This window comes from Melopsittacus undulatus, chromosome Z, assembly GCF_012275295.1.
Source record: "Melopsittacus undulatus isolate bMelUnd1 chromosome Z, bMelUnd1.mat.Z, whole genome shotgun sequence".
Taxonomy (NCBI): Eukaryota; Metazoa; Chordata; class Aves; order Psittaciformes; family Psittaculidae; genus Melopsittacus; species Melopsittacus undulatus.
Genome location: NC_047557.1, coordinates 92,098,337 through 92,124,692, shown reverse-complemented (window position 1 = coordinate 92,124,692; position 26,356 = coordinate 92,098,337). Strand labels below are relative to the sequence as shown.

The window sequence follows — 26,356 nt, the reverse complement described above, 5'->3', positions numbered from 1 at the left end:
GATGCAAAATTAAATTAGAAGGTAAAAGTTAAAAAAAAAAGGGGGTGGGTTGGTTGGTTTTTTGTTTGGTTTTGTTTTTGTTGTTTTTTTTCCAGGAGGATTGTTAAGTTATGGGACTCTGTTTTAAGATGTTGCAGGTTCAAAACTTTACTTGAAAAATCGATAGGACATTCCATCCTGACCTAATAGAGAGGAGAGCTAGGATCCTCTAACCTAGGAGCATCCTAGGCAATATTGTCACACAGTTATGACTGCACACTTTAGTTTAAGAGTCTTCCAGCAGCATTTCCTCTTCTGCTGTAAGAGGAGGGATGAGAAACTGTATTATCCAGTGTATAACTTTTTATGAAATACTGTAATTCATAACTATTTATTGTAGTTGTAGTTAATGCTAAGTTAAATCCACTATAGTACAGAAACCAAGCTTTATGAGTGGTTTTGTACCAGTTCACTCATACTACAACGTTTGAGTCTTGGTTAAATCTTCCTTCACTAAAATAATTTGGTTAGCATTTTCTGTGGAGAGAGAAGGAGAAGAGAGTACTAAAATCTATGTAACATTTATTAAGAATTTTTATTCCTTTAGGTTACATTCCAGTTGTATATCTGGGTATCCTTTCTCTGCCCTGTCTTGCACTGAAAATCATAATGTACTTTCAGGATTTTAATCTCTAAGTTTGGGATTTCTTAATCGGTTTTTAAAAAGTAGCTGATTTTTCACCAATTTCTGAATTTCACAAAATGTTTCCTGGGGAATTGTCTCAAGGTGGTTGTTCTGAAGAAGCATGGAACAAATACTACATCCAGCAAGTCAGAGTTCTCAAGAAGACCTCCCACTTTTATCCAGAAGCTGACTCACGAGGGTAGTTTTTATCCTATGAGAGGAGAAATCATGAGTGGGTCAGGTTGGAAAGAACCTTAAGATCATCTGGTTCCAATCCCCCTGCCATGGGCAGGGACACCTCACACCAGACCACATCGCCCGAGGCTTTGTCCAACTTGGCCTTGAGCATTTACCACTTCTTTGAGCAGCATGTTCTGGTGCCTCACCATGCTCACAGTTTAGTGTTCTTTTACAAACAAGATTACTGAAGTAATTCATGTTGGGTCTTATGTTATTTTGTAAATTACAATTACATGCTGATAAGTCATTTTCTTTAAACACAGTCAGTTTATTACCTATGAATGTGAACTGGTAGTGTTGAAAAGTTTTACAAAAACTTTCCCACCCCAGTTTGGGGCTGGTTTTGAGCTATAGAATGTATCTTGGCCTTCTGCCCCTCACAGAGGGGTGTTGGTTTTTACCTGCTAGAGTGAATCATTTACCAAATCTCAAATCACTTGGCACTGATTCTCTCTAGTTTGGCAGGAAATAATCTGTAGCTTGTGGCTTCCCTAAATGTACGTCAGGTTATAGGTTCCTCAGAGATGCCTGCACAAATGAGTTCATTTGGATTGACTGTTTTTGTGAAGTTTTATGGTTTCACCTTTACTCATTCTGTCTTCCAGCACGAGACAGGCTTAACGGTACAGCAGGTCAACATCTATTTAACTATTTATGCATTCAGCTAGAAAGACTTAAAGTGAAGCTTTTAGTTAAAGGACTGAAAATGGAAACATACCCTGTTCTGTAGCTTAATATTTAAGGTGGGGCTTTCCCTTTGATAGCAATATGAATGCTATATGGGAGATGTACCCTGTTCTTTAGTAGCACCTGATTAGGTTGTGTCAAGTTCAGTAATTACCATCTGTGGCTCCCCAGAATCTCAAGGGCTCCTAGTACTAAAGTTGTTCTGCCTTTGTGCCTCATCAGCCTGATAGTTAAATGCTGTTGCTCAGTTTAGAGCTATTAATGCAATAGATTTAGACAAAGTGCCTATAGCTTATGTTGGTTTCATGACCTGCTTTCTGTAGAGACCACATTATGATGTGTCTTAAGACATAGAAATGCCTAGTTTCTAACTAGAAATAGAAATTTCTAGTTTTAGGTGTCCTGATCTCTCCCCCATATTTTTTCAGCTGTTAGTCTCCAGAAGTTCCTGTGTAGTGTAAGTCTTGAACAGTGACTACTTATCTGATCATGTATTTAATTGTATCTAATTTTAGAGATTAAGATGTTTTGAATATCTCACTGCTGACAACTACAGCAGATCTGTAAAATCATTAGTTTCACTTAGGCTGCGAGTCATGTAAAACTCTACTGATTCTGTTGGGATTAAAAGAGGAACGGAGCTCAAGCCTAAAGTTGGAGATGCAATCCAAGACACAGCCTAGTACTTGCTGTGCTGTGCAGATGAGATAGGTAGGTATGACCAGATCTTTGTTGCATTATTCTACATATGATGTCATTGAGGTTAAATGAAAGTTTAAACAAATCATGTCCCAGATTCAGGGGAGATGAACTTTCCTGGTTTGTTTCTATTAGGTAGTGTGCAATCCATCTGTAATAGCAGAAGACATCTAGACCTAAGAAGTCTGGTTCCAGTTGTACCTTGGGCCAGTATTTCATGCATAGAACTATAGCATAAGTTCTTTAAGAAATTGCTTCTGGTTTTAAGATGATAGCAGAGAGTGCTTTCTCCATTTCTGCCTGACCTGTGATTAGGGCTAATAGAGACTAATTATGCATTCTCCCAGTGTTTCTGTTGAAGGACAAGACAAATTCAAGCCCTGAATACATGCTGTTTAACTGTTTAAAACCAGTTCTTCAGGGTTTTTCTGTTTTAAGTGTAAACGTAAAGACATTTTATATACAGGCACTCAATAATTTATCACATCAATAATCAGTCAGACCTGATGTTTTACAAATAATTTTTTTATCTTTGATCTCAATCCTGTCAGTCCTCTTAAAGTATAAATTATTAAAGTAACTTTTTGATTCTTTGAAAGCTTATCTGCAAAGATGGTATTTTTCTTCTGCTTCTCAAATAGGGCAGTACTCTTCTTACGATTTATTTCAGTTTGTTTGATCAATAAAATATAATTAAACTTTTAAAGTGCAGCAAAGCAAGTACCTTTCAGGTATCTAAGCAGATGATAGCACTCTCAGAATTTTTACTTTTTGGGACATGAAAGTTTTCAATGACAAGGTTTAGGTGCTTTTGTGTTTGTAAAAAACAATCTTGTGCTAGTGACACATATGCCAATATCAGAATAATATTGCTGAATGTTTTTTCCCCTCAAGGTTTTTGGAACTTACATACAAGTCTAACTTTATAGAAACTCTTGCAATATCTCAAACTTTTAACTAGACTATAGTTTATTTGTAGCAAAAAAAAATCCAAAACTTACACTTCCTTTGCATGTCATCTTGTATACTGTAGATCTTTATTAAATGCTGATTGAACTGTGGTTTGCTAGTAAAGTTTCCAAACATGTAATTAAGAACTTATATGTAGGTAATCTTTATCATGTTGTTGTGTAAATATTTGGCAGGTTAGAAATTTGCTTAGTTTGGGGGTATTGATTTGTTATCCTTCATGTTTCTCATATAGGATAGTGTGACTCAACTGACTGCTTTTTTGTTGATTTTGATGCCTGTGGTGGTGTGTTGAAAAACTGAGTCATGCCCCAAAGAATTGATGTGTTCATGCAATCAGTCATCAATTCTTGATGGTCTTGTACAGCTCTGGTGTAGTAGAGATCTGGAGAGAACACTTGAATGAAGAATGTGACCTTAGTTATGTCTTTATAAAACCTCAAATCCAAGTGGAGAGAATGGTTAAAATTACTGCTTGGAGCATTGCTTTGCTCTAGCTTAATTTTTGTTTTTATCCTTTATGATGTTTTTATCATAGCTCTAGGAAAAGTTCAGGATTGTATTGCTAAAGCAACTTTAAGAACTTGAAGCATATACTTGTTATCAAAAATATCTAAATTTAACAAATGTATTATTTAAAAGCAAGCAACTTTTTTCAAATTACACATATTTTGGTGTTTTACTTTCAAGTGTATGGCCCTTGTGTTTTAAATGAAGAATTTTGATTGTAAAACTACAAATTAAGAGGACCACATTACTGAACTTAAAGCACGTTAAGAAGGTTACCTAAAAGTCAGAAAAAAGTTCAATTTTTATTAACCAAAGACAGATTGTAGCAGTTTGTTGGTAGAACTAAGGTGGGAGGATTTTTTTTTTAATCCTAATTTTCGGGTTTTATGTTTCTGTATATATGTAAGTGCAAATATTGTGACTTACTATTGTATTGGTTAAATGGTGCAATTAAGACTGGAATCCAGAATGCTAGGACCTAAATAAAAATACCTGTAGATGAAGCCACTCTCTAGTGACCTGGTTAGAAAGATGAATAATATATTGAAGATATTTGTGTTTTGTGATGCAATTAAGTATAGAAAGTATTATATATGTGTATATACACTTCTTAAAACTATAATTTATATCATAGAATCATGGAATAGTTAGGATTGGAAAGGACCTTAAGATCATTTAGTTCCAATGCCCCTGCCATGGGCAGGGACACCTCACACTAAACTATATCACCCAAGGCTTCATCCAACCTGGCCTTGAACACTACCAGGGATGGAGCATTCACAACCTCCCTGGGCAACCCATTATTTTCCTTTGATGGCAGACAGAATTCCAGAGTGATTTTTATAAATGTGATTAAACTAAGGAGGAAATGCAGCAGCAAAGAAAACAAAAGCCAAGAAACAACCTAAGACTGTAATACAGAAACATCTAGAAGGTAGCAGTTTCAGCCCTTTACATAGATTCAGTTTCTGCTTGGCATTTTCTCTGAGTAGAACAAAGCAAAAGATGATGATCTGTAAACAGTGGTATGAGAACTTCTCTTAGGTCAGTGGATCAGTAAAAGGGGCATGCATGACTGTTAATGAAAGTGTAAGTAGGCCAGCCTTTCCAAGCATAGATGAGATTGGTAGTTTTCCCATCCTTGCCCCAAATACAATTCAGCTATTGAAGCAGGGTGCCAAATCATCATGTAGTATACAGCTTTGGAATGCACCCTGCTTCTGACATGTTAGGCTAACAGGGTTTTAACTAATGTTATTTATAGCAGGGAACAGGTGATGATGCTTCCAAACATGATAAATGTTGTGCATGACAAGCTGACTTTTTAAAAAGTATCTTTTTTGGGTTTTTTGCTGTCCAGCTTCTTGACACTAATTCATTTTTGGGGGGAAATTTGTTTTGTAGTCTTTCTTCCTTAGCCTGTTTTCCAAAGAAAGCTGGCTTTGAGTGATTGAACATTCTATTCATCTGCCTTCTCTATCCCTTCAGGTAACTTTTGAATCCATTGATAAATCAGCAGCTAGATAGCAGCCCCGTGTGTCCCAGTTGAGGGGGAAATGAACCTTTTCCTTTGTTTTGTTTGCCTACCAATCAGTGCTGTTGTACAGACTACTCAGGCTGTCCTCAGGCTGAGCAGGCTGTACCCAGCTAGCAAGCTGGACAAATATGTACTAGGAGGCTTGCCAGGGGGTGATCCTAGATGTATGAGGGAGCTGGGGCATTGTGCAGTAAGGAGCATAGGAGGAAGCTGGAGCTACGCAGGAGGACAGGGATCACTGAATTGTTCAGGTTGGAAGAGAACTTAAGTGGTCATCTAACCCAACCTTTTGCTCTAAGCTGGGTCAACGTTAAATACAGCCAGGGTTGCTTAGGGTATTGTCTGACTGAGTCTTAAAATCTGGAAGGTTTGAGACTCTACAACTTTTCTGTGCAAAGTGTGCTAGTATTTAATCATCTTCATAATGAGGAATTCTCTGTATGCAGTCAGAACATACACTGTTTCAGTTTATGATTCAGGGATCCTCAGTAAAGAGTGTCTCAATCTTCTCAATGACCTCTCCCTTAAGACTTCTCTAGGCTAAAGAACCCTCAGATCATCCTCATATAAGCCATATGCTCCAACCCCATAACTGGCTTGGTGACTTCTGGGATTTAAGTGTTTTCAAGGCTCGTACAGGGTGACCCAAAATTGATTGCAGTATTCTAGATGTGGGCTGAGTTTAAAGGAATAATTTGTTCTCTTGATGTACTGATTACTGTTGATTTACCATTTTGCTGTTGATACAGATTACTGTGCTGTTAGTCTTCATTGTTGCCAGGATGCACTGTTGAATCCTGGTTAGCCTCCTGACCACCAGACTCTCGTGCTTTCCATTAGTGCTGCAGCTCTGAGAGGAAGCTCATAGCCCATATTGTGGCATAGAGTTAATTCCTTTGCATTTGTCCTTCTAGAATTTCATGAAGTTCTAGTTGGCTATTCATCAGGTCCTTCTGACTGGCATTGCTCAGTGTGATGCCAGCTGCAGACGTGATGGGCGTGCTTCATGTCTTCCCCCTCCAGGTCCCTGAGACGCATATAAAAAAGGAAAAGTCCCAGTGAACACTCCTGAGGGACTATGTTTATAACTGGCCTCTGGGTACTTTTCTGAACTTTAAAATACTGTGTTGAGGGTTTTCAGGATTAGAAAGTTGCTAGGATATTGAAGAGGCTGATGATGAGGATATAGGACAAGAATCTTTAGGGACCAGTCATCTCAGAGAATAGTCCCTTGATTATGGGTGAATTTCTGATGAGCTGAATAAGTGACAAACCATATAATGGTTGAATTTACTTAGAACAAAAGTATTTAAAATTAGGAAAACCTTTCTTGTGGAAAGCCCAAAGTGGTGATAGTTCTTCACTATGAAAGGATTGTGTGTGTTCAGTTGGTAGCTGTAGTTACACTGCTGAAATTCAAAGAATTATTATTTTAACAATTACTCATTCATACCATTACCTGGAATACTTGGCAGAATATTTCATCTCAAACCTGTTTTCTGGATACTAGTTAATTAAATTTCCCTTCTTACTTGCGTTTTACCTTTCATACTAGGGTTTTTTGTTTGATAGCTTTGCTTACACATCTTTGCATAACACAATGGTGATGCTCAAGTAGGCCTTGATATTGCAAGTCTGACTTGCACAAATAGCTTGTATCAATATGAATAGTCTTACCAACTTCAAGGACTTAATTTGCATGAGTTACAGATACAGCGTGGGGATCTGAATGTGAACGTCTGCTTTCCATTATGCGTTCAGCTCTCAGCAGCTTCAGAGGAGTTCCATCTTTATTACAGGAGACAAATTGGGTGCCAAGAAAGATGTAATTTATTTCCACGATAAAGCAGAAATTAGTTTAAAAGCGTATGTGCATATTGCTAAAATCCTTCAGGTAACACATGCAGTGTGGAGTCGGTGGTGGCTTAAGTTAGCTGAAGAGATAATTTTCTTAATGATTCTTTGAAGTTGTTGATATCGGAATTACATGGCATAGGGTGCTGGGAAGCGTGGGAATGGCGTGCTGTAGTGATGCAATAAAACACGCACCGAAGTAGACACCGTGGATCAGAAGATGAAGGTGAAGACAGGCGGGGGAGGGCCGCGGTATCCATGACTGAGCCAGGCTGTCGGCGTTACCTCAGCGGGGCCGCCGCAGCGCCCCCAGCCGGCGGTGTCGGCACCCTCCGCCCCGCCCCGTTGATGGAGCGGCCGCAGCCCTGCGCTGACAGAAGCCCAGGGTGATGGTGAATGCTGCCAGCTCGCCTCAGATCACATCATGGAAATAACAGACGTGCACATCCCCATAAGACCGCTGCTCACTTGTTCGCCCTCATTTTTTAGACGTGTGACGGTTTCTTGCTCTTGAATTTGGCCATAAAATGCCTCACAAAACAAATACTCATTCTTAAGCCTCTCAGGTTTGTATGAGATCGGGGAACCCTCCTGCACATGCGAATTACTTTTGTAATTAGCCACTCAGGAAACGTGTTCCACAGTATTCTCAAATGAATTTCCTGTGCTGTTTTGCACCTATCAAAAGCATACTCACAAACATTTTTAAGTCTTGTGGAAAACTGATTCAGTGTCATCAGAGTGTTAACCCCCCTGTGGTGGGCCAAGTCCAAGAATCCATACAAAATGCAACTGCTGATTTTTTTATCTATCTATCTATCTATCTATCTATCTATCTATCTATCTATCTATATTTGTGTGTGGACAAAGAGTTTTCTATCCAGAATAGTGTCCCACTGGCACTACTTACATCTATGTCTTTGTAGGAGTATAGCTTAGATTAATATCCACATATTTATATCCAATATTCAGGAATTATTTTGATGCATTTAGGAATTCTTACGAGTTACCCATAATCTTATTTCCATAGCTCTGGTGTTTTCTTAATATATTAATACATTAGACTGTAGAGAGTTTGCTCTTCATATAAACTTAGCACAAAATACCAAATATCCAAATAACTACAAATATTACTTTTAGCAGTGTTTGGGGGACAGCTGGTGTTTCTTAATAACTGTTGTTAATATGACTTTGTTTGTTTGTATTTAATTACTAGGTTTTTTCCATAAACAGTTTTTATTATCACTAGTATGTCAGTAGGGTAGGCTAAAGTATGTAAGCAACAGTATGCTTTGGGCTGCAGCCTCATCGACACTGAAACTAATCTGCACTATTGCTTCTGAAAATAAAGGAATTGCTTTGTCTTTTGTAGAACAATTGAGAATTCAAATTGTTTATGCTTTAATATACAAGAATAAGCTTTGGTGAAATTTCTTATGCTTAAATTTCTAAGTGGTTAAAAAAAAAGCTCTGATATCTCTTTCAAACTTCAAAGTGTAGTCACACCTCTTTTCAAGGGGTCATGAATGTATCACCAAAGCCATATAAATACACTGCTGCAGATTTTTTCTGTTCAGGAATATGAAGTTGTGACTTTATGTTCTTTTTTTTTTTTATGGGGGGTAAGCTAATTCTCTTTTGTTTTTGCTTTAGCTAAAAAACTTGGAATTACTGATGTGCCAGCTGAAGTGGTTACTTTTATTTCCCATGCAACACAAAGCAGATTAAGAACAGTGATAGAAAAAGTAACAATGATAACCCAGCACCGGATGGAATCGTACAAAGTAAGTGTACAAAGAAAGATATTCTGTATGTTACAGACTGATGCGGTGTGATGCTGTTTTTTCATGACATATGGTAGATGTTTTGTGTTATTCTCTGTGCAAATTGTGTTTTAAAGGAGGGTTTGTCCATCTCAGCAAATAGAAGGTGGTGTGGGATGATAGCACTGTTTGCCAGATCTGTCTTCTTTCTGTATGACAGAATTATGTTTTCATCTTCTGTGCTAAAGTGTCTAGCATGGAGCATCTGTTATGCTATTTCTGTTCATCGATTGTGACTAGGATTGTTGATTCTTGATGTCTCCTTTTCTAACCAAGGTATCCTTCAGTTTGATCAAAATTGTTTCAATATAAAGGAATCTATGGTAAATTTACATATCCTTGTCTGTGACAAATACTGATTTTTACAAAAGCTACCAATCTATCGGTAAATTGGGAAATTTAAGTTGCAAGTTCTGCACTGTAATTAAGTAGTTGTGCTCTGTTTAAAAAGAACATTTCAAGATAAAATGCTACCTGATCACATTGTTAGTGATTGAATTCTTAAAGAAAATTAGAATTATTTAGATATATTAAACCAGGGAGGAATTTTAAGTAATACTCTGCAAAACAGCTTGAATTTCAAATAAAGCAAACATCTTTATTGATAAATTTGAAGTATCCTAAATAAGATGCTAATAGCTGTTAAACTTTAAAAAGCAAGATTACAATAACTACTGATGTATGTTGTGTCTAAGTCATGTTTAGATTTCTGCAGCATATATATATACATTGAACAGCTCTGGTTTGGGGCTCTTTTGCTTGGAGTTTTGTTTGTTCGATTGTTTTTAACCTTGAGTGAAAGCCTGGGCAAAAAACTTTGGACTGTACCTTTGCCCACCTGTTTCCCAAACCTGAATCACAGTTTGACTAATTACATGTGGCATTTTTGAGAAAAATTAACTAGGATCTATTATTAGAATTAACATTACTGTGATAGAAAAACAGATTAAAAAAAACCCAAAGTCCACTATGCCTGTGTGCACTTACATCTTTCCTTTCAATTGATAAACACATTCTACTAAATTGGATTAAAAGTAAATCTCTTTGTTTCTTCCCAGTATTCTTCTTCAGCTGTGTTCTTTCCTTCTCCCTAGGATGGCATCTGAGAAGAAAACACTTTGCTTAGCCTGTGCTAAGCCAAAGATGCATTTAAAGGTTCTTAGGGGAAAACTATGGTGTTGTCTCCAATTTTCATTGTCTTCTGTATATTTCTTGGTTAATGATTTTCTTTGATTCATAGCATTACAGTCAGAAAGCAGAATTTTAAGTAGATTAGTATGATGGAAGTAATGTGAATAACTTATTGTTCTGACTGACATTCTGAGTGTTCACCCTGTTGGTTGGCATAAATTCTTACTGTTTGTTGGGTCCTAGGAAGGCTTCCATGCTCTCAGTTGTCATAAAGTTTCTCTATTTTAATAGTAATTGGAGGCTTTATTTTCAACTGAATTTTAGCTTTAATGCTTTATTTTTTAATGCTGCATCTTGATCATGTCTGTTACTAGTTCAAGATGAGTACAAATACGGGTAACTGTATATTGTACAAATACCAGGCTTATATACTATAACTTAGGATTGTTCAGCAATAAAGTTGAGGATCCTAAAGATTTTTAATTAGTGTTTGCTTTAACTCTTTTATGTCTCTCTTGTTGATAAATCAATCCTTGTTTTTTCAGTTTGCTTAGATATTAATCAAATTTAGCTGCATTATTAACCACAGGCTGGTTGCATTCCCCTGAGCTTAAAAAAATGCTAATTTTATTTTTTTTATTGTTAGTCAATGGGAACCCTTTAAGTTATAGCAACTATAGTCTTCTTTAAATGCATAGTCTTGATTAAAACACTTTATAAGAGGCTGGTTTTATTTTACAGGATGATGAGTGGTATGAACAATCTACAGATGTCCGATCACAATTAAAGTTTTTTGAACAGTTGGAGCGTTTAGAAAAGCAAAGGAAAGATGAACAGGAGAGGGAAATCTTGCTGAAGGCTGCCAAGGTATCTGTTTTGCTCTATTTTTTTTAAACTACAAAACAATTCATAGACTTCAAACAATTATTTAATTTCATTAAATCTGTTTCATAAATACTTTTTTCTTATAACAAAAAGATGTTGTGACATTACAACTTAAATTTGTTAAGTCATGCTATCTTATCTGTGATGACTACAGAGCTATCCAGCTGGAACTCTCCTGCATTTTTCAAGGTACAGCTCTGAATTTGAGGAGTTCTTGGGAATATAGCCGACAATGGCTAACATTTTCAAAATAACATGGTGAAACAATTTTCACAATTGCCTTTGAAATTTAATAGATGCCAGGGTTTCTGTGCCATTTGAAAATCCTAGGCTGCCCTTCTGGTATTTAAACACAATTTAGTAAACTCTTACGGATTTTTTTTCTTTTATCTTTTTTTTTTAGGCTTCTTACTTCCTGAGTTACTAGATTTCTCCTATTTTAAAAAAGTTTTCTTCATTTATTTGTTTTAATTTAAATAGTGTGTGTCCCTCTTGGTTTTCCTCCTCGATATAAGTGCATTATTTTCTTGATCCATGCCTGTCTTCCATTAGATATCAGTTCTTCTGGACTTGTTCTTTTTTAACTTTAATTCCAAAGGCTGAATTTTTAAACTAAGATTATTTCAGGAGCATACAGGTACAGATAAAACTTTCTGTTTGTAGTTGAAAATGTAATCATATATATCCTATCAAACGGCAAATAAGTTTTATATATTAGTTATCTCGATTTTAATTGTATTTTCATTGAATTATTTATTGTATATTCTCAAGATTTAATACAGAAGAAATTAATTCTCAATGGTAAGATTTAACATCCTGGTTTTGTGCCATTGGTGTTCCCATATTAAGGTATTAAAAAAAATAAAAAAAAAACCAAGAAAAATAACCTACCCTTGCTTATATCGGAAATTTATTTCTCAATATAGCTGCTTTAATCTGTCCCATTTTCGCTCTTAATTTGCAACTGTTCACATTGTTAAATACTCCACAAACTTTTATGTAATGTATATACTCTTTAAATGTTTAGACTGAAAAAGATAAGTAATACTTATTAAAAAAAAGAGGTATTTATTTTTTATCCCGTTTCCTTCATTCAATGAATACATCTTAATGAATCATGTTTTCTGTGTATCTTGCTGCTTGTTTGTTGTGTTGGTTGTGGTTTTTAATGGACATTGAGGAAAATACAGTAGCTTGTAATCCTTCAAAACATTTTCCCTGACTTCACAAAGCCTTATATATGCTGATCTCAGGTTGGATGAGATGACCTCTCCTGTTGTCCCTTCCAACCTGAATGACTATATGATTTGATAATCTTTGTGAGTTGTTTGTTTCTTTTAGTCTTGAATAATCTGCTGCGAAGTAAAAATTTAGGAAGTAAATATATGATCAACGTGTTTGATCACTATAGATGACAGAGCAAATTAAAAAATTCTACAACAAACAAATATAAGAATATCCTATTTGAAGAAATTTTATTAATGAATTCATAAACCAGTTTTATAACCAGAAAGTGATAGGAGGCAGCTTGGCTTAACTACATGGTGTACTGGAAAAATATCTGAAGGTGTTAATAACCAAAACCAAACCACAAAGTAGCCATCGAAAAGCAATGCTGATTGATCAGTATGAATGTTCAGAAAGAGAAGTTAAAGGTTTTGTGAACCTTTTGGGAGATGCAATGTTGTGATCTAAATGAAAATGCTGATTTGGAACTGAATTTACATTGATAGTGTCTTCTTTCTGCATTGTTTAGCTGGCTTTCAGTTATTCTGTTCTGAAGGATTGACAACCTATTGCAGCACTTATGTAGGACATAGTTTGGCAAAATATGGTCAGATTACAACTTTTTATTTGAAATGATAGATTTTTCATTATTTCCTTTGAATTTAGGGTGCTGCTCAAACTTAAGACCACCCATACAATAATGTCAGTAACTATTGAGATCTTTATTCTGAATTTCTATGTACTAATTCCTTACTCAGGATTTAAAATTTTCTGTCCTTCATGAACTTGCCTAGTGATGTAAGGAGATTGAGGTCTTTGTGGACAGAATACAGTAATTGTAATGACACAGATATGACCTGGACGCAGTTAAAATCTGCCCCAGCTGTCCTGATAATCGTGATAAAGACTTCATGTCTGTTTGTGGACTGGTGGTTGATATTTGTGTCTGCAAAAGGGGTAATAGTTAAACTGTCTCTGTAGACTGAAATACCCACTATGCAAAGAAGTCTTTTCTCCAGTCATGGCATCTTTATCACCTTGACAGTGTTGTGTGTTTGAAGGTTAGAAAACTTTGGATTTTGAAGTGAAATTTCTGTTTCTGATTTTTTTCTACAGATGCTTAGATCTAAAAATCAGATTTTTTAATCTATTTATAACTGCAGCTTCTTAATGTGCCTTTCAGGTGAACAGAGAATTTTTTATGTTGTCCGTGTTTTGGTTTGTTATTTTGCAATGTACTTCTAAAGTTACTTAGCATAATAATTTTAGGAAGAGTTCCAAAATTGCCTGCTAGTGGTATCTCATCTATTGTCTGTTCCGTGAAAATTCTGTTTTCATTATTTACACTTTGGAGCTTTGTTAACAGCCAAAGTCCAGGTTTTTGACAAAGAGTAAGACAAAGAAATGTTTCGGCTATTGGAATGGATGGTATTATATAATCAAACTTAACAAAGTAATCAACTGAAAAGATGATGAAAAAACAAAGGAATAGGTTGAAATGAAATGGGAGTCAGCATGAGTCTTTGGGAAGCTTTGAAACCAGTTTGGTAATTTTGCATTGTAGTTCAGCAAGGGGTAAGAAAGTATTGAGTTTGCAGGTTTTGTTGTTGTTTTGGGTAGTGGGTTGGTTTCTTTAGATGGAGAAAAGAAAATTTGTCACTAGTGTTCTGATTGATCTGCAACCGTATTTTCAGTTGTTATAGTAGAATGTGTTTGCACAATTTGTAGGTACCCAGATGGGGCTGGTTTTGCTTCAGAAAATGTTTTTGAGAGAAAGAGATAAAATTGGATTGGAAATAGACTCAAAGTTAGGTTCCAAAAGGGAATTAAAATTTTTGCCAATCTGAGAAAAGTCACTGTCCAAGTTAAAAATAAGTGTGAAGCTAGAAGAGTATCTTTAAAACAAAATAACAGTATTATTTGGCGTGTTGAATGAAAGAATATTACAAAATTTTACTTGCCGTGCCTGGTAAGTACTAGAGAAATAGAAACTTCATACCACAATTTGGAGAAGAGTGACTCATGTTTGCATTTCAGTGAGGTATTTTGGGGGAAGACTCCCTTGATAGGAAAGGAAAAATCATACTATGCTATAGTAGCAATGCAACACACAATTTACCGTTACTTCTGGATTATCTTCCTGATAAGTGAATAATTGGGTAAAATAAAAATGTCACAGGGAAGGGCTGTCTTGTATATGAATAGATACACTGAGTGCAGTTTCTTTAAAGGAGACACTCAGCTCTTCTCCCTCATTTGCTTTCCTAGTAAGAACCGACTAGCTGTTGTTTCCACTTGTGTGCAGAAGCAGAGATCTTTTGACTGTGTCTTTGGTGATGTAGAGGAAATGGCAAAAAGAGCTAAGGAAAGTCTTAAGACTGCAGAAAGGTCAAAAGCTAGACTAAAATCACTTGCGGAGTTTACGTTTGACATGGTGTGTGCTGTGTGGACTTTCTTTAAAAAGAAAAACCCAAAAGCATCAGGTCTTGCTACAGTAAAAGATATGTTCCTTGCTGCTTTCATAGCTATTTCCAAAACCTGGAAAATGCAGGCTGTGTGTGTCAAACTGAATGAGGTTCTGGTTCTGGGCTAATAATTAAAATATTTCCAGCAGCAGGAGGAAGAGGAGATAGTACTTAATTTTTTTTTTGGTTGGTTGGTTTTATTTCTGAATTAATTTTTTGAGAGGGTAGTACTTAATACAGTGAAGAGGTGCAGCTTGGGGTTGCCCATATTTTCAGAAAAAATATTTTCTATTATATCATCTATATAATAAAGCGAATAATGGTAGAATTACTGTGTTAATTCATCAACTCAAATAGGCTAAATGCATGATTATTATCAGATTAATTTTGAAAACTCATTTCTAATATAGATATATATATTCTATTAGTCTATTATTTTAAATGTTCTGCATTAGTAACACAAGCCTGTCAAGTTTTAGGGTCTTGTCTTAACTCCTACGAGAGTTGTATTTCTATTCTGTAAAAAGAATAATTACATAAGTAAATGAAAATTGTTTAGTGTTTGCAAAAGTTAATTAGTGTTTATGGGTGATAGTGATCTTTATAGTACCATAGGCTGAAGGGCTTTTTTATTGGAGAGAGATCATTGAACTTGGGCAATGCAAATTTCCTTACTTGAAGGGGCTGCCTCTTGGAGCAATAGATGAGTTCAGTCTCATGCCAATTAAATCCTTTTCCTCTCTTCTGAGAGTACAGTGGATGTAATGCAGTTTTCTGTGAGAAGTACTCTCTGAATGGAAACTTATAACTCAATTCTAATGAGCAAAGAGGGAATTATTGTGTTGAGATAATTTTCTGAATTTTTAGAAATTTCTTACTGCAATTTTAATGATTTTAAAATAAATGATTTTTTTAAACCTCCATTCTTGCATTCCACCTCACTGTGGTCATAGCTCTGAATAGGGTTTTACCCTCAGCTATGCTGCTTTTAACTTTCACTTTTTATTAAGAAAGCTAATGTGAAAGCAAAGTGTTTCATGTTGCCAATTTAATTTCTTTAATTAAAAGTGAAAGTTATAAGCTGGTACAGCCGTGGGTGAAGTTCTAATGTCATCAATGGGGAAAAATAGGTTTAAAATTGAAACTGTTGGCACAGCAGTGACTCTCAACAGTACAGCACCTGCAGTTGTGACTCTTAACTTTATTTAATGAAAAAAGATGAACTTGAAGCATTAAAGACTCCCAGTGTATGTAGTGGGAAGGGGGAGTAGTGTTGTAAGTGCCTTAACTGGGATCAGGTGTTGCTAAATGCAGGAGACATGTATTTAGGAGGAGAGATCTTGTGAGATGTTTTCTAACACAGGGTTAACAAGCTGAGACTTTGAAATCCTTATAAATCTGGTAAGAAACTTTTTTTGTTAGTGGGACAAAAAATGTAACAACATCTGTAACAAAGCATCTTTGACATTACAAATTACAACAAAATGCTGGATAATTGTCACAGTTAAATACATCAGAAGGGCTGTCTGCACAGCTGCATAGATACACAAAATACCCTCCAATTTTAAAAATAATTGCTGCATATGTTTAAGTAGTATGTGCATAATAGATACCATTCTTTAAAAAATACTGTTACTTTGTATTTAATAGAATTTTCTTAAATTAGAAAGTCCCCTTCTTAAAATTACACTATTACAGGTGTCATTAGATGTCTTTGTGGTATTCCTTAAAACAAGCAAGGGGAAAAGCTGAGGTTTGGAACATTATGAAGTTTGGTAACATGTAAATGAGCCCCCGTATTTCTAGTGTGTTTTGAATATGCACATTTAACATACACTGCTTTTCATACTTTGAAAGTCTAATATTTTCATAGGCCTAATGTGATCTATGCAGTTTTCAGATAAATAAGATAACAAGTTCTTTAACACAAAGCATTTTCATTCTTAACAATTAAAATATCAGGCTGTCTGGTCTAATAAAAATGGCTTGTGTTTGGGAGTAATGTTAACAAACCTAGTTTGGTTAATAAGTTCTTAGTAGGAGATGGCATTTGATGTATTAAAAGTATATTATATGGTTATGATCAGTCCTAGGTTTTTCTAAAATGATAATGGGAAGCTACCTTGCTTATAAAGTTGCTTATTCAGCAACATGAAAATATATCACACAAACCCAGCTTTATTTATAGATCTAGACATGAAGATTAGAGAACAGAAAGGAAAGGAGTTGTAATGAAGTCCTTTAACTGTTTGAGTCGGGGGGTTCACTGATTGGTGGGTGTTTCCAAAGCTTTAGAAGAAGGAAGCGTTGGTATATTAAATTATTTTGAAAAATTTGTTTCAAAAAAACAGGTGAGTTGTAGCATGTTAAGATTTGGATGTTAGAGGGAAAGGAGGAAACAAGAAAAGAAAACAAGAAGATATTGAAAAAAAATTTAAACTGAAATTTCAAAAGAAAAGAATGATTAGTAAGGAGCTTGTTGGAAGTATAAAATGTTAACATAATTGATGAGTGAAAATGGTGGCACAGAAACAAGCACTGCAAGAGCTGAGGAGCAGCAGAATTATTCAAACTCTTCAGAGAAAGGAAAAGACTCTTATATGTGGAATGGAGTGTAAAGAGAAGCTAGTGACATTTTTAAAGCTTATCTAAATACCTCTGTTAAGGTTGACATTTTTGTTTGCTTATATTTGCTTTAATCTGTGTTGCATTGGCTTTGAAGAAGCCTTTTATAATTTGCTTAAGATCATAAAGAATTTGTAAGTAGTCTTTGTTTATACATTTACACATTTTAGCCTCCATATGCTGATGATTTTATTTCTAAACCTTACTGCTTTCTAAACTGACATGTTAGTTAGCAGGAAGGTATTTTAGTCTTAACAATCTGTTAAAAAAAACAAAGTATTAATATGTGTCGTAACACAAAAAGAAACAGAAAATGACAGTTAAATGCCTTATTTTTTTTACTTAGTTTTACCAGTAATAACTTATCCAATGTAAAGTTGGGATTCTATTTTTTGAAACAAAGCTCCTTGAAAAGGGTACTTGGTGTGGGTTCAAGCAAGAACTAGAAACTTGTTGCATTATTCTGAATATAGAAGTTGTTCTACCTTCACCTTCCATCTGGGTTTGTATACCTAAACATCACCTGGTATTTTAAATCTTCCTTACTGAAAAATTCCATGTACTTAATATCAGTCAGAAGCCGAGGACCTATTTTCACCTTTGCAGTAATTTTGATTATTTATTTACTGCAAATGAGCTGGAGGTTACACAGAGTAGATCATACTTTTTTTTTGTCTGGTTTTGGGTTCTGCTTTTTCAGAGTGCCATGAATTCCAGATCTACTTTTATTTGGTCAGTTTCTAGAATGGGGTTGGGGCAAGACCCCAACTTTTATATGTGTTATAAGCTGTAGCACTTTCGGAGTTGTTCCTTCTCTTACAGAGTCCAGGAAATTGCAGTGTTACTTTGCACCTGTTGCTTTAATTTTTCTTACAGTATCTCCAAACACAGTGTAGATCTGGTGTGTTTTCCAGGATTCTGCCTTGTACAACTACAACTACTTTCTACAACTTCCTTGTCAAAAGCTGATAACAATATTAGAAGTCTTAGTTTGATTCTCCCAGGACACCCTGTTTTCTCCTTAAGCTGAAGTGCTTTTAACTTGTACTTTGCATTTGGCAAATGATTCAGTTTCATACAGTGGTATAACAACACTTTTTATTTCTGTACTGCTTTCACTGAGACTCAGAATGCAATAGAAGTTCATAGTACATTTATAAATTTATCATCAAAACCCGTGAAAGAGCTAAATATGATTTTCCATACATCATGCTGAAGAAACTGAGGCACACAACAGTTAACTGTCATCACAAAATGACAGAGCAAGGACCTAATTCAGCTCATTTCATAAACACCTAAGTCTATTTCCTGGATAAGGAACTCATTGAATAGGAGTTTTTGTTTGGGCTTTAACCTAAGAGGTATAAACATAATCACATTCTTAGTAATTGCTGTACTGAATAGAGATGTGGCAGATCTACATATTAAATGAAATGCCTTTTTGTTCTTTAAATGTTAACTAGATCATGGAATCAGAGTGGTTTGGGTTGGAAAAGACTTAAAAGATCATCTAATTCCTACTCACCTGCTATGATCAAATTATCTAAATTTTTCTTATTGTCTGGCCACAGCATTTAGAAGGAATCTCAGTCTGCGTTAAGTTGGAGTTCCTTTCTTGGGTGGCACAACTACAGCATTGAGAGTCTAATCTACCTACAGATTTTAATTTGTCATTACTTTACTCCATCCTGTCAAACTGCCTTTTATACCAACAGGCACAGAATCACTTGTAGATGGTGGTGGAAGATGAAGCTAATGTGCATAGTGGAAAGTATGTAAAATAGTAAAGCATATCTAAAAATCTCATTATTGTTTAATTTGGCTGTGTTTTATCATCACTGTGTTTTATATGGATGGTATATTATCTGAAAAATAATCCTACTTCAGGAAAAACCCAAACAAACATGAAAAGAGGATAGAGAATTCAGTGTCACTGGTGTCCTGTATGCCAGATCATAGTCAAGGTTCTCTCCAGATGTATCAACAATACTGTACATCTTCTTACCCTTAAAACCTGTCTCCCATTGGTTTTCTTCATGGATTTTTTAAAATTTCTGAGCAGAATATATTATGAAAAATTTAAACAGCAGGGAAAAAAACCCTAAGTTTGCAAGCTGAAATTCTGTCAAGTTTTAGGTTTGTCTTCACCAGAGAAGAGGCAGAGAAAGGTAGACAGGAAGTGGTGTAGAGATTCTTATTCCTTTAGGAGCTGTGTAAATGTAGATAGTAAGGGGCATAGAGATTATTCCTTTAGGAGCTGTGTAAATGATATCACTTTAAATGTCAAAGAAATGCCAAAATAAAACAATTACATCTTTAAGGTATCAGGAAAATAGTTTTCCGTGGATGTCACAGATTTTATTGCAGCTTCTTACAGCTTTTCATGCAACCTTTTCTGAATCCTGACAAATCTTGCCATTGAAAAGTATAATGTATATATTATCTATGTCTCAAGTTTTGAATTCCATCAATTTGAGTATACCTAGTGAGTATAAATAAGAAGTTAATCGTTTTAACATATGGTTGTAAACCAGTTTGTATTGCAAGAAAATGTACGGTTATGTATTGCTACTGTAATAAGCAGTTATTCTTAATGGTATTGTAGAGCTATTGTTCTTGGTTTTGAATGAAAATATTAAAGTTGCCATTTGGCAATGTTTTTCCAGTTTTAAAAATGATAACTTTATAATATTAGTAGTGCGTGAATGAGTTTAACTTAAGCATATTTGTACGCTGTACTCAAAGTAAGCTCATACAGCTAATAACAGCTGTATTATGCCCTCGTGGGCAGGGTGACTTTACAACTGTTTCTCCACATTCTCTACCAACAGCTGAATAAAAGCTTAGTTGAAAAGAGTAGATAATTTAAAAATAAGTAACGGTACAGAGTTTAAATTAAAAATTCAGGTAATGGAAAGCATGTAACTTCTGCTCTTGAGTTTGTTTATGTTAGATAATTGAAATCTAACCTGTATGGAAACTTTAACATTGACAAAAACATGTTGGTTTTTTGTTGTGTTTTTTTGTTGTTTGTTTGTTTGGTTTTCTTATTGTTTTTGTTGTTCTGTTTTTCTTTAATTTAAACCAAGGGTAGATCTTACTTGCAACTGAATATTTAACAGTCTTTTGGGTAAGGCCTACAGGTTTAAAATTGCACTTCTGTGAATTTAAGCATCCCATCTTTGACACCTTGTATCCTGTTCCCCTTTCTTTGTTATTTTTTAACTTACTGCAACAGATGAGGGGTTCTTAAACCATCTGTTAACCTTTTTTCCCCATTTTTTTAAACATGTAGAGTCGCTCAAGGCAAGAAGACCCAGAGCAAGCCAGACTGAAACAAAAAGCAAAGGAGGTAAGCAGAGCTAGAGATCATTACACTTGACATTTCAAGGCTTGAACATATTAATTTTTTATGCCTTGCTACTTGTGTATCGTTAATAAAAATCTGACTAAAAACTTTTTAGGATGTATTTGTTGCTTTGCCTTTGATCTTAATGTTTGCAAACTAATACATTAATACATGTGAAGCCTAAGGAGATTTTATAAGAGAATATTTCCATACATTACATTTTCATTTCCATTTTAGGTAGCTGTAGCTTTTGTTGGGTTGTTGATGACAGCAGCACTAGATTTTGGTGGAAAAATGTATGCCTTTGTCTTTTTGTAAAATGTCACTTTCTCAGAAATGTGTTACTTAACAATTTTATTCTGTTAATAGTCTTTCAAGTAATGTAATTGCCAGACATTTTCTCTGTGGTGTGATTCAGTGGACTGTTTACTTATCAGTCTAAATTACAACAATCTAAACATTACCAAATAATTTCAGGTGAAGTTTTGATAAGTCATTTGAAGAGTAACAATTTGTGAACTAATGAGTACCTTAATTTGCTGTAGGTAAGAGTAGCTGTCCCTTGCTTAAGGCATCTCACATTTTAGGGTCAGGTTGTAACTTAATTAGAGTAAAATATCTGTCAGTTGATAGTCATTCCTGTTTTAAAAATTTTGCAACATGATTTGCAGCAAACTGATGCTGGGTTTTTTTAGCCAACTTCTTTGGATATATATGCTAGGACATAATAATCTTACATTAGAAAGTAACATACACAGAAAAGTGCATATAACAAGTTTTTTTGTATTGACCTGTTCTTCCTGTCTTGTTTGCCTATTGGCAGTATTCTACAATTCCGTTAGCTATAGAGATCTTATATATATAAGCATATAACAGTCAAAAAAATTCCAAGTACATATTCAGATGTCTTTTTTTTTCTTTTTTCCTTTTCATTATGTGATTATGTAGTAAGATTTACTGAAATGAATTCTTGTAAACATCAGACTGTGCCTTAGTGTTTCCAGAGCTGTGTTTGTCAAACAAGTATTCAGATGAAGTAAGTTATTTGGCAGGAAAAGACATAGGATTTTAATACTACTTGAGTTTAGTATCTATCTAGTGTATGCAAAGGAAGAATCAGGTTTGTGAAATACTTATTGGCAAGTAAAACTTGCTGTTGAGCTGAGAACTAAAACTACCACGCTGTTTGGAAGTGAAAACAAGCTAGAAATTAATGCTTTTCTTGCTGCCACAATATTTGCATTCATGGTAACTCACTTTTGGCCACTGGAAACTTGAGGAAGCCAAATTAAACAACAGGGGTTACTAAACGTTTTTCTAGTAGTCGGAGTGGTTCACTCTGTAGCTGGGATGGAAGTCTTGCACTCCAATAAGTGTGGTTGCTTTTGGTGTAGCAGCAGGAGTGCTTCTCTCTTGTATGAAAATTCGGGTTGTCTTTGTAAGCTCTGTTTCTTACCCACTAGAGGGAGTGACGCTGTGCTGATGTGAATGAAAGTGTATGAAGTGTGTTCCGAGTCATGGCAATAGTGGTATTAGTGAAGCGATAGCAAATATTTTGGTTGTAACCTAGTTAAAAATGCTTAGATCAAACTGGTATGTAATTTTAAAGTAGCGGTGTTCCTGGATATGGTAACATATTCGAATAAATGCAGAATGAATACTAGGTTTTCTGTATGAGTGCTGCACCCCATTCTTTTGTATAGTAGCCCTGCCTTTTTTCCCACCCTTCTAATGAAAGTGTATAATTTGCTGGCACCATGCCTCTCTCTGAAGTTGAATTTCATTCTACCTGTTTGAAACCATAAGAAATATAAGCATGTCTCTGTTTTTAGTAATTAGTGTTCTAAAGTTCTTTCTTCAACTGCTTTAGAGACTTTCACCTGAAATATTCCAATATATTTAACAAAAATTATTCTTTTGCATTCACTTTTGCGAAGGGGTATGGGGATGTCCCAGATTGTACTGCCATGGCTAAAATTAAATTTAAAAAAAAATTAAAAAATTAAAACAGCCTGAACCTGTTCTCTTCAAAACTGTTTCTGTGCCAGGTAGAAATGGATGACCATCTAAAACAAATATAAGAAGTCTGAAAAAAAGAATATAGTCCAGGATACTTAATGAAGACAAAAATCAGAGCAAGAAAGCACAATACCAAAAGAAGTATTATAAAGTATTTAAGAAAGTCTTTTACATATTTAAGAAAAAAAAAATGTGGAAACATTGAAAAAACTCTAGAAAGCATTGTTTTGGAATGCAAAATAAAGGAACCAACACAAAGATAATAGGATAATAAAGGGGAAATAAAAACTAGCTTTGTTCCAAAACATTCTCCTTTATGGATATTTTGGGGTTTTCCATTCCATAACACTCTGGTTTATTTCCTAATTAAAAAAAAGTTTGAATTCTTTCACTGAACTTACGCCCTTAAGAAGTGCCCTTCTTGCTTATTGATGTCATCAAGAAAATGTAAAGGGAGATTTCTGTGTCCTTTGAACATATTTAAAAATTAATAGTAAGGTGAAAATTATTTTATGTTTTGTTCTGTAACTTCATTTTACTTCATTTATTAGCCAGTCTTCAGCCATTCTACATATTGTTTAAACCAAACTGGCTTAAATCCAATTTAAATTGTGTTTAAATACTTACCAAAACAAACAGAAAGTCTGTCTACATATGGTCTTATTATGGAGACTAGACATAACAGTGAGGTTTCATTCACACACAGACTAGCACTGTTTTAGTTCAGTCAGTGCAAACCCACTCTTATTTCAGTTTGACTTATTTTGTTTTACCATTAACCTGTTTCAAATGGACTTGAGTGAAAGCAGTAAGAGAATGTGCCTGTGGGCATTTATATTGCTTAAAACTCTCTGTTTACTTTCACACTTCTAAATTGGTGCAGCTTTTTGTCAGTGGACATTATATGATAGTTTTAATTGTAAATCTCTATAATAAACTAGTGAAAAATATTTTACATTGAGATTGTTTCTAGGAAAAATGTTGCTCTCCAGCTGTTAGTTGTTGCATTGTTTTGTAACACAAATTTGGAAGTGTTTGAATTTCAGTACAGTTTAATGTAAGAAATAATATAATTTGTGAGCAGTGCTTACCTCAGGTTGCATGATCTTTCAGATTCAAACTTTAGAAAATATACTGATTTATTTAGTCTGTGGAAGTATGAAAAGTCACAAATATAAGTTAAAGAAATTACGAGTTCTCTAATTTCCAGTAAAAAGGTCATTAAATAGGTCATAAAACAGGCCATATAACAGATAGGAGGAATAGATCAAAACTTGGAATAATGGAGTCAACACCTAGTAATTAATAATAGAAACAATTTAAGAGAAAGTCAGGGAAGGCAATATCCTAAACATCCATTCCATCATGGATATTATTCTACATATTCAATGTCTGTTGGCTAAAAATCTTCTAATTTAAAAGTCAGGTAGTTTAGTTTGATCTTTAAAGATTAACTTGGTTAACATCTTTGTGTCATCACGAACCAGCAACATTGCATAATAATAAAAACTTAAACCAGACACCATAAATGCCTGGGCATGTATCCAGAACCTAGATCAGTTTAGATAACACTCAGTTGAATCTATTCTCAGATGTACTTGTTAACCATGCAGGCGAAATATCAGACTGGTTGATATTCATAACAAAAGCCCTAATGATCTGAAGAGAAGACACAAGACAGTCCTTTATAAGCCTTTGTCAGCACAGATATCCCATCTTAGCGTTGGATCAGGTCCTTTAACAGTGAAATTTATTTAGGCAGGTTGCTGTTCTGGCTGTTACACTGACTGGGAGCTCTGGAAGTCCTCACCTCTTCCAGAAGCAGACCAGGGGCAGGTATTTTCCATTCTTCCAGAAGGGGTAGTATCCACTGCAGTATTATAGGGTGCTGTCATTCCCCTGGTTCTGCAACGTCTTCTGTAACAAGAGCCTCACTCAGCTGTGTTTCACATTTTGAACTGTATCCTTTTCTGAGTTAGATGCACAAAAACATCTGGACTGTGAGCATATAGAGGTCTATAGGAAGCCATACGAACCTTCTCTGTTTAAAAATAAGAATGAAATATGTACAGTGTATGAGGTATTTCTTCTGTGGCCCTAACACTGCCTTAGAAATTGTGAATACCACATAAAAAAAGTTAGCAAAATTACTGTAACTCCAGCATCATATATTTAATAGGTTATGAAAACAATTTCATTTCAAATAACTTCTTGTCACCACATTAATATTTATGTATCAACTCAGTAGGAGTGGTTTCTTTTAAAATACTTACAGTTTACTGCAGTTTCCCTCTTTTCATAAGGTGTTACTGAAAATGAAAAGCAAATGAAAAGTATTTTGTTTTCTTGAAGTTCGTTTACTCCCCTTTTTTGCAAAACCGAAGTCCTTGAAGATTGTACTAGTAATGCAGTATCTCTTGTGATAAGTCTGAAGGAGTTTTCTATTTTATCAAGCCTGACATAAAAATATTGATTCAAAAGCAACAATCTTCTTTTAAAAGTGTTTCTTATAAAACATTCCACTGAGAATGGAGCACTTTGACAGAAATGAGTTTAAATTAAATTTTCAGTTAGCTCTGTAACCCATCTGAGGGTCAGTAGGTGGAAAGAAGGAAAAGCTAGGAATATGATACCTGAAGTAATCATAGTGCAACATCTAGGCAATAACGATTCCTCAGAACTGAGTTATTCTGTAGATAATTTTCTGCATCAGGTTACCAAAGCTATAACTGTGATGCAGAAGGAAAGCAGGCATTTTTGTCAATACATGCAGAAGGTTAGATAACAGAGCTACTTTGTGTTCAGTCTCCCTTTACTGCAGGTCTGTTGTTTTTACCCAGAAGAATGCTTCAGATAAGTGTTTAGACTGCTCTGGTACTGTCTAAGCCCATTCAACACTGCCATGGATTTGGCTTTAGAGTACAAGATTTTCCTGAAGTCATAAAGTTGTTGCAGTAACTTCATATGTTAGTATTAAACTTGCATTTCAGAGAGAAGCAGTCCTGTCCATTATCAGTCAAAATATTTCCATGAAAATCCTGCTGCATTATCAAGCTTACTGTTTTATCTTAACTGGATTTTTTCCTTTTGAGTAGATTTTACTTTAGATGTAGAGATACATTACAGTAAGTTGGTAAGTCACAAATTCTGAACAACTGAAGTTGTTTATGAACTTCTGGGAAGGACAGGAGAGGACTAGTATTACATTTGCATATACAAATACTGCTGCTGAAGAAACAAGAAGATCTATAATCAGTAATAAACTTATTACATCTGAATCTTGGTGTGTAGCTCTTCAGAGTTTCAAATTAGTTTAAAGACAGTGGGTTTTGACAAAGTATTTCCTGTGTTTCCAAGGATAAGGTGTTACCCTGTCATGAAATCTACAAATCCGGAAGAACTTCAGGCAGTAGTAGTCTTACTATTAAGCAGAAAAAATCGAACACATCCAACCTGGATTTGTGTGCTAAGAGCAGAAGTGATGGCAGTTGTTTGGCTGAAGATGAAGTGTGGCATTACCCTTGCAGTAGAGGGAGTCAGAAAACTGGGTAACTGATGGAAAAATGCCATGGAATCAAAGGGATGGCAATAATATTTTCCAACTGAGTCAAATTGGTTTATTCCTGCTTGAGCGAAATGTATATTAATTAGAGTTGAGTCAAGGGCTAGATT

General features: G+C 35.0%; 1 protein-coding gene across 1 annotated transcript in view; it reads left to right on the top strand.

Annotated features, from left to right (window-relative positions):
- LOC101878983 (transcription initiation factor TFIID subunit 4-like) overlaps positions 1 to 26,356 on the top strand; it is a 149,559-nt gene that overhangs the window by 52,765 nt on the left and 70,438 nt on the right. The window contains exons 11-13 of the mRNA XM_034072803.1: positions 8,814 to 8,944; positions 10,856 to 10,981; positions 20,612 to 20,668. Of these exons, the coding sequence (XP_033928694.1) occupies positions 8,814 to 8,944; positions 10,856 to 10,981; positions 20,612 to 20,668 (314 nt within the window). The remainder of the gene's footprint in view (positions 1 to 8,813; positions 8,945 to 10,855; positions 10,982 to 20,611; positions 20,669 to 26,356) is intronic.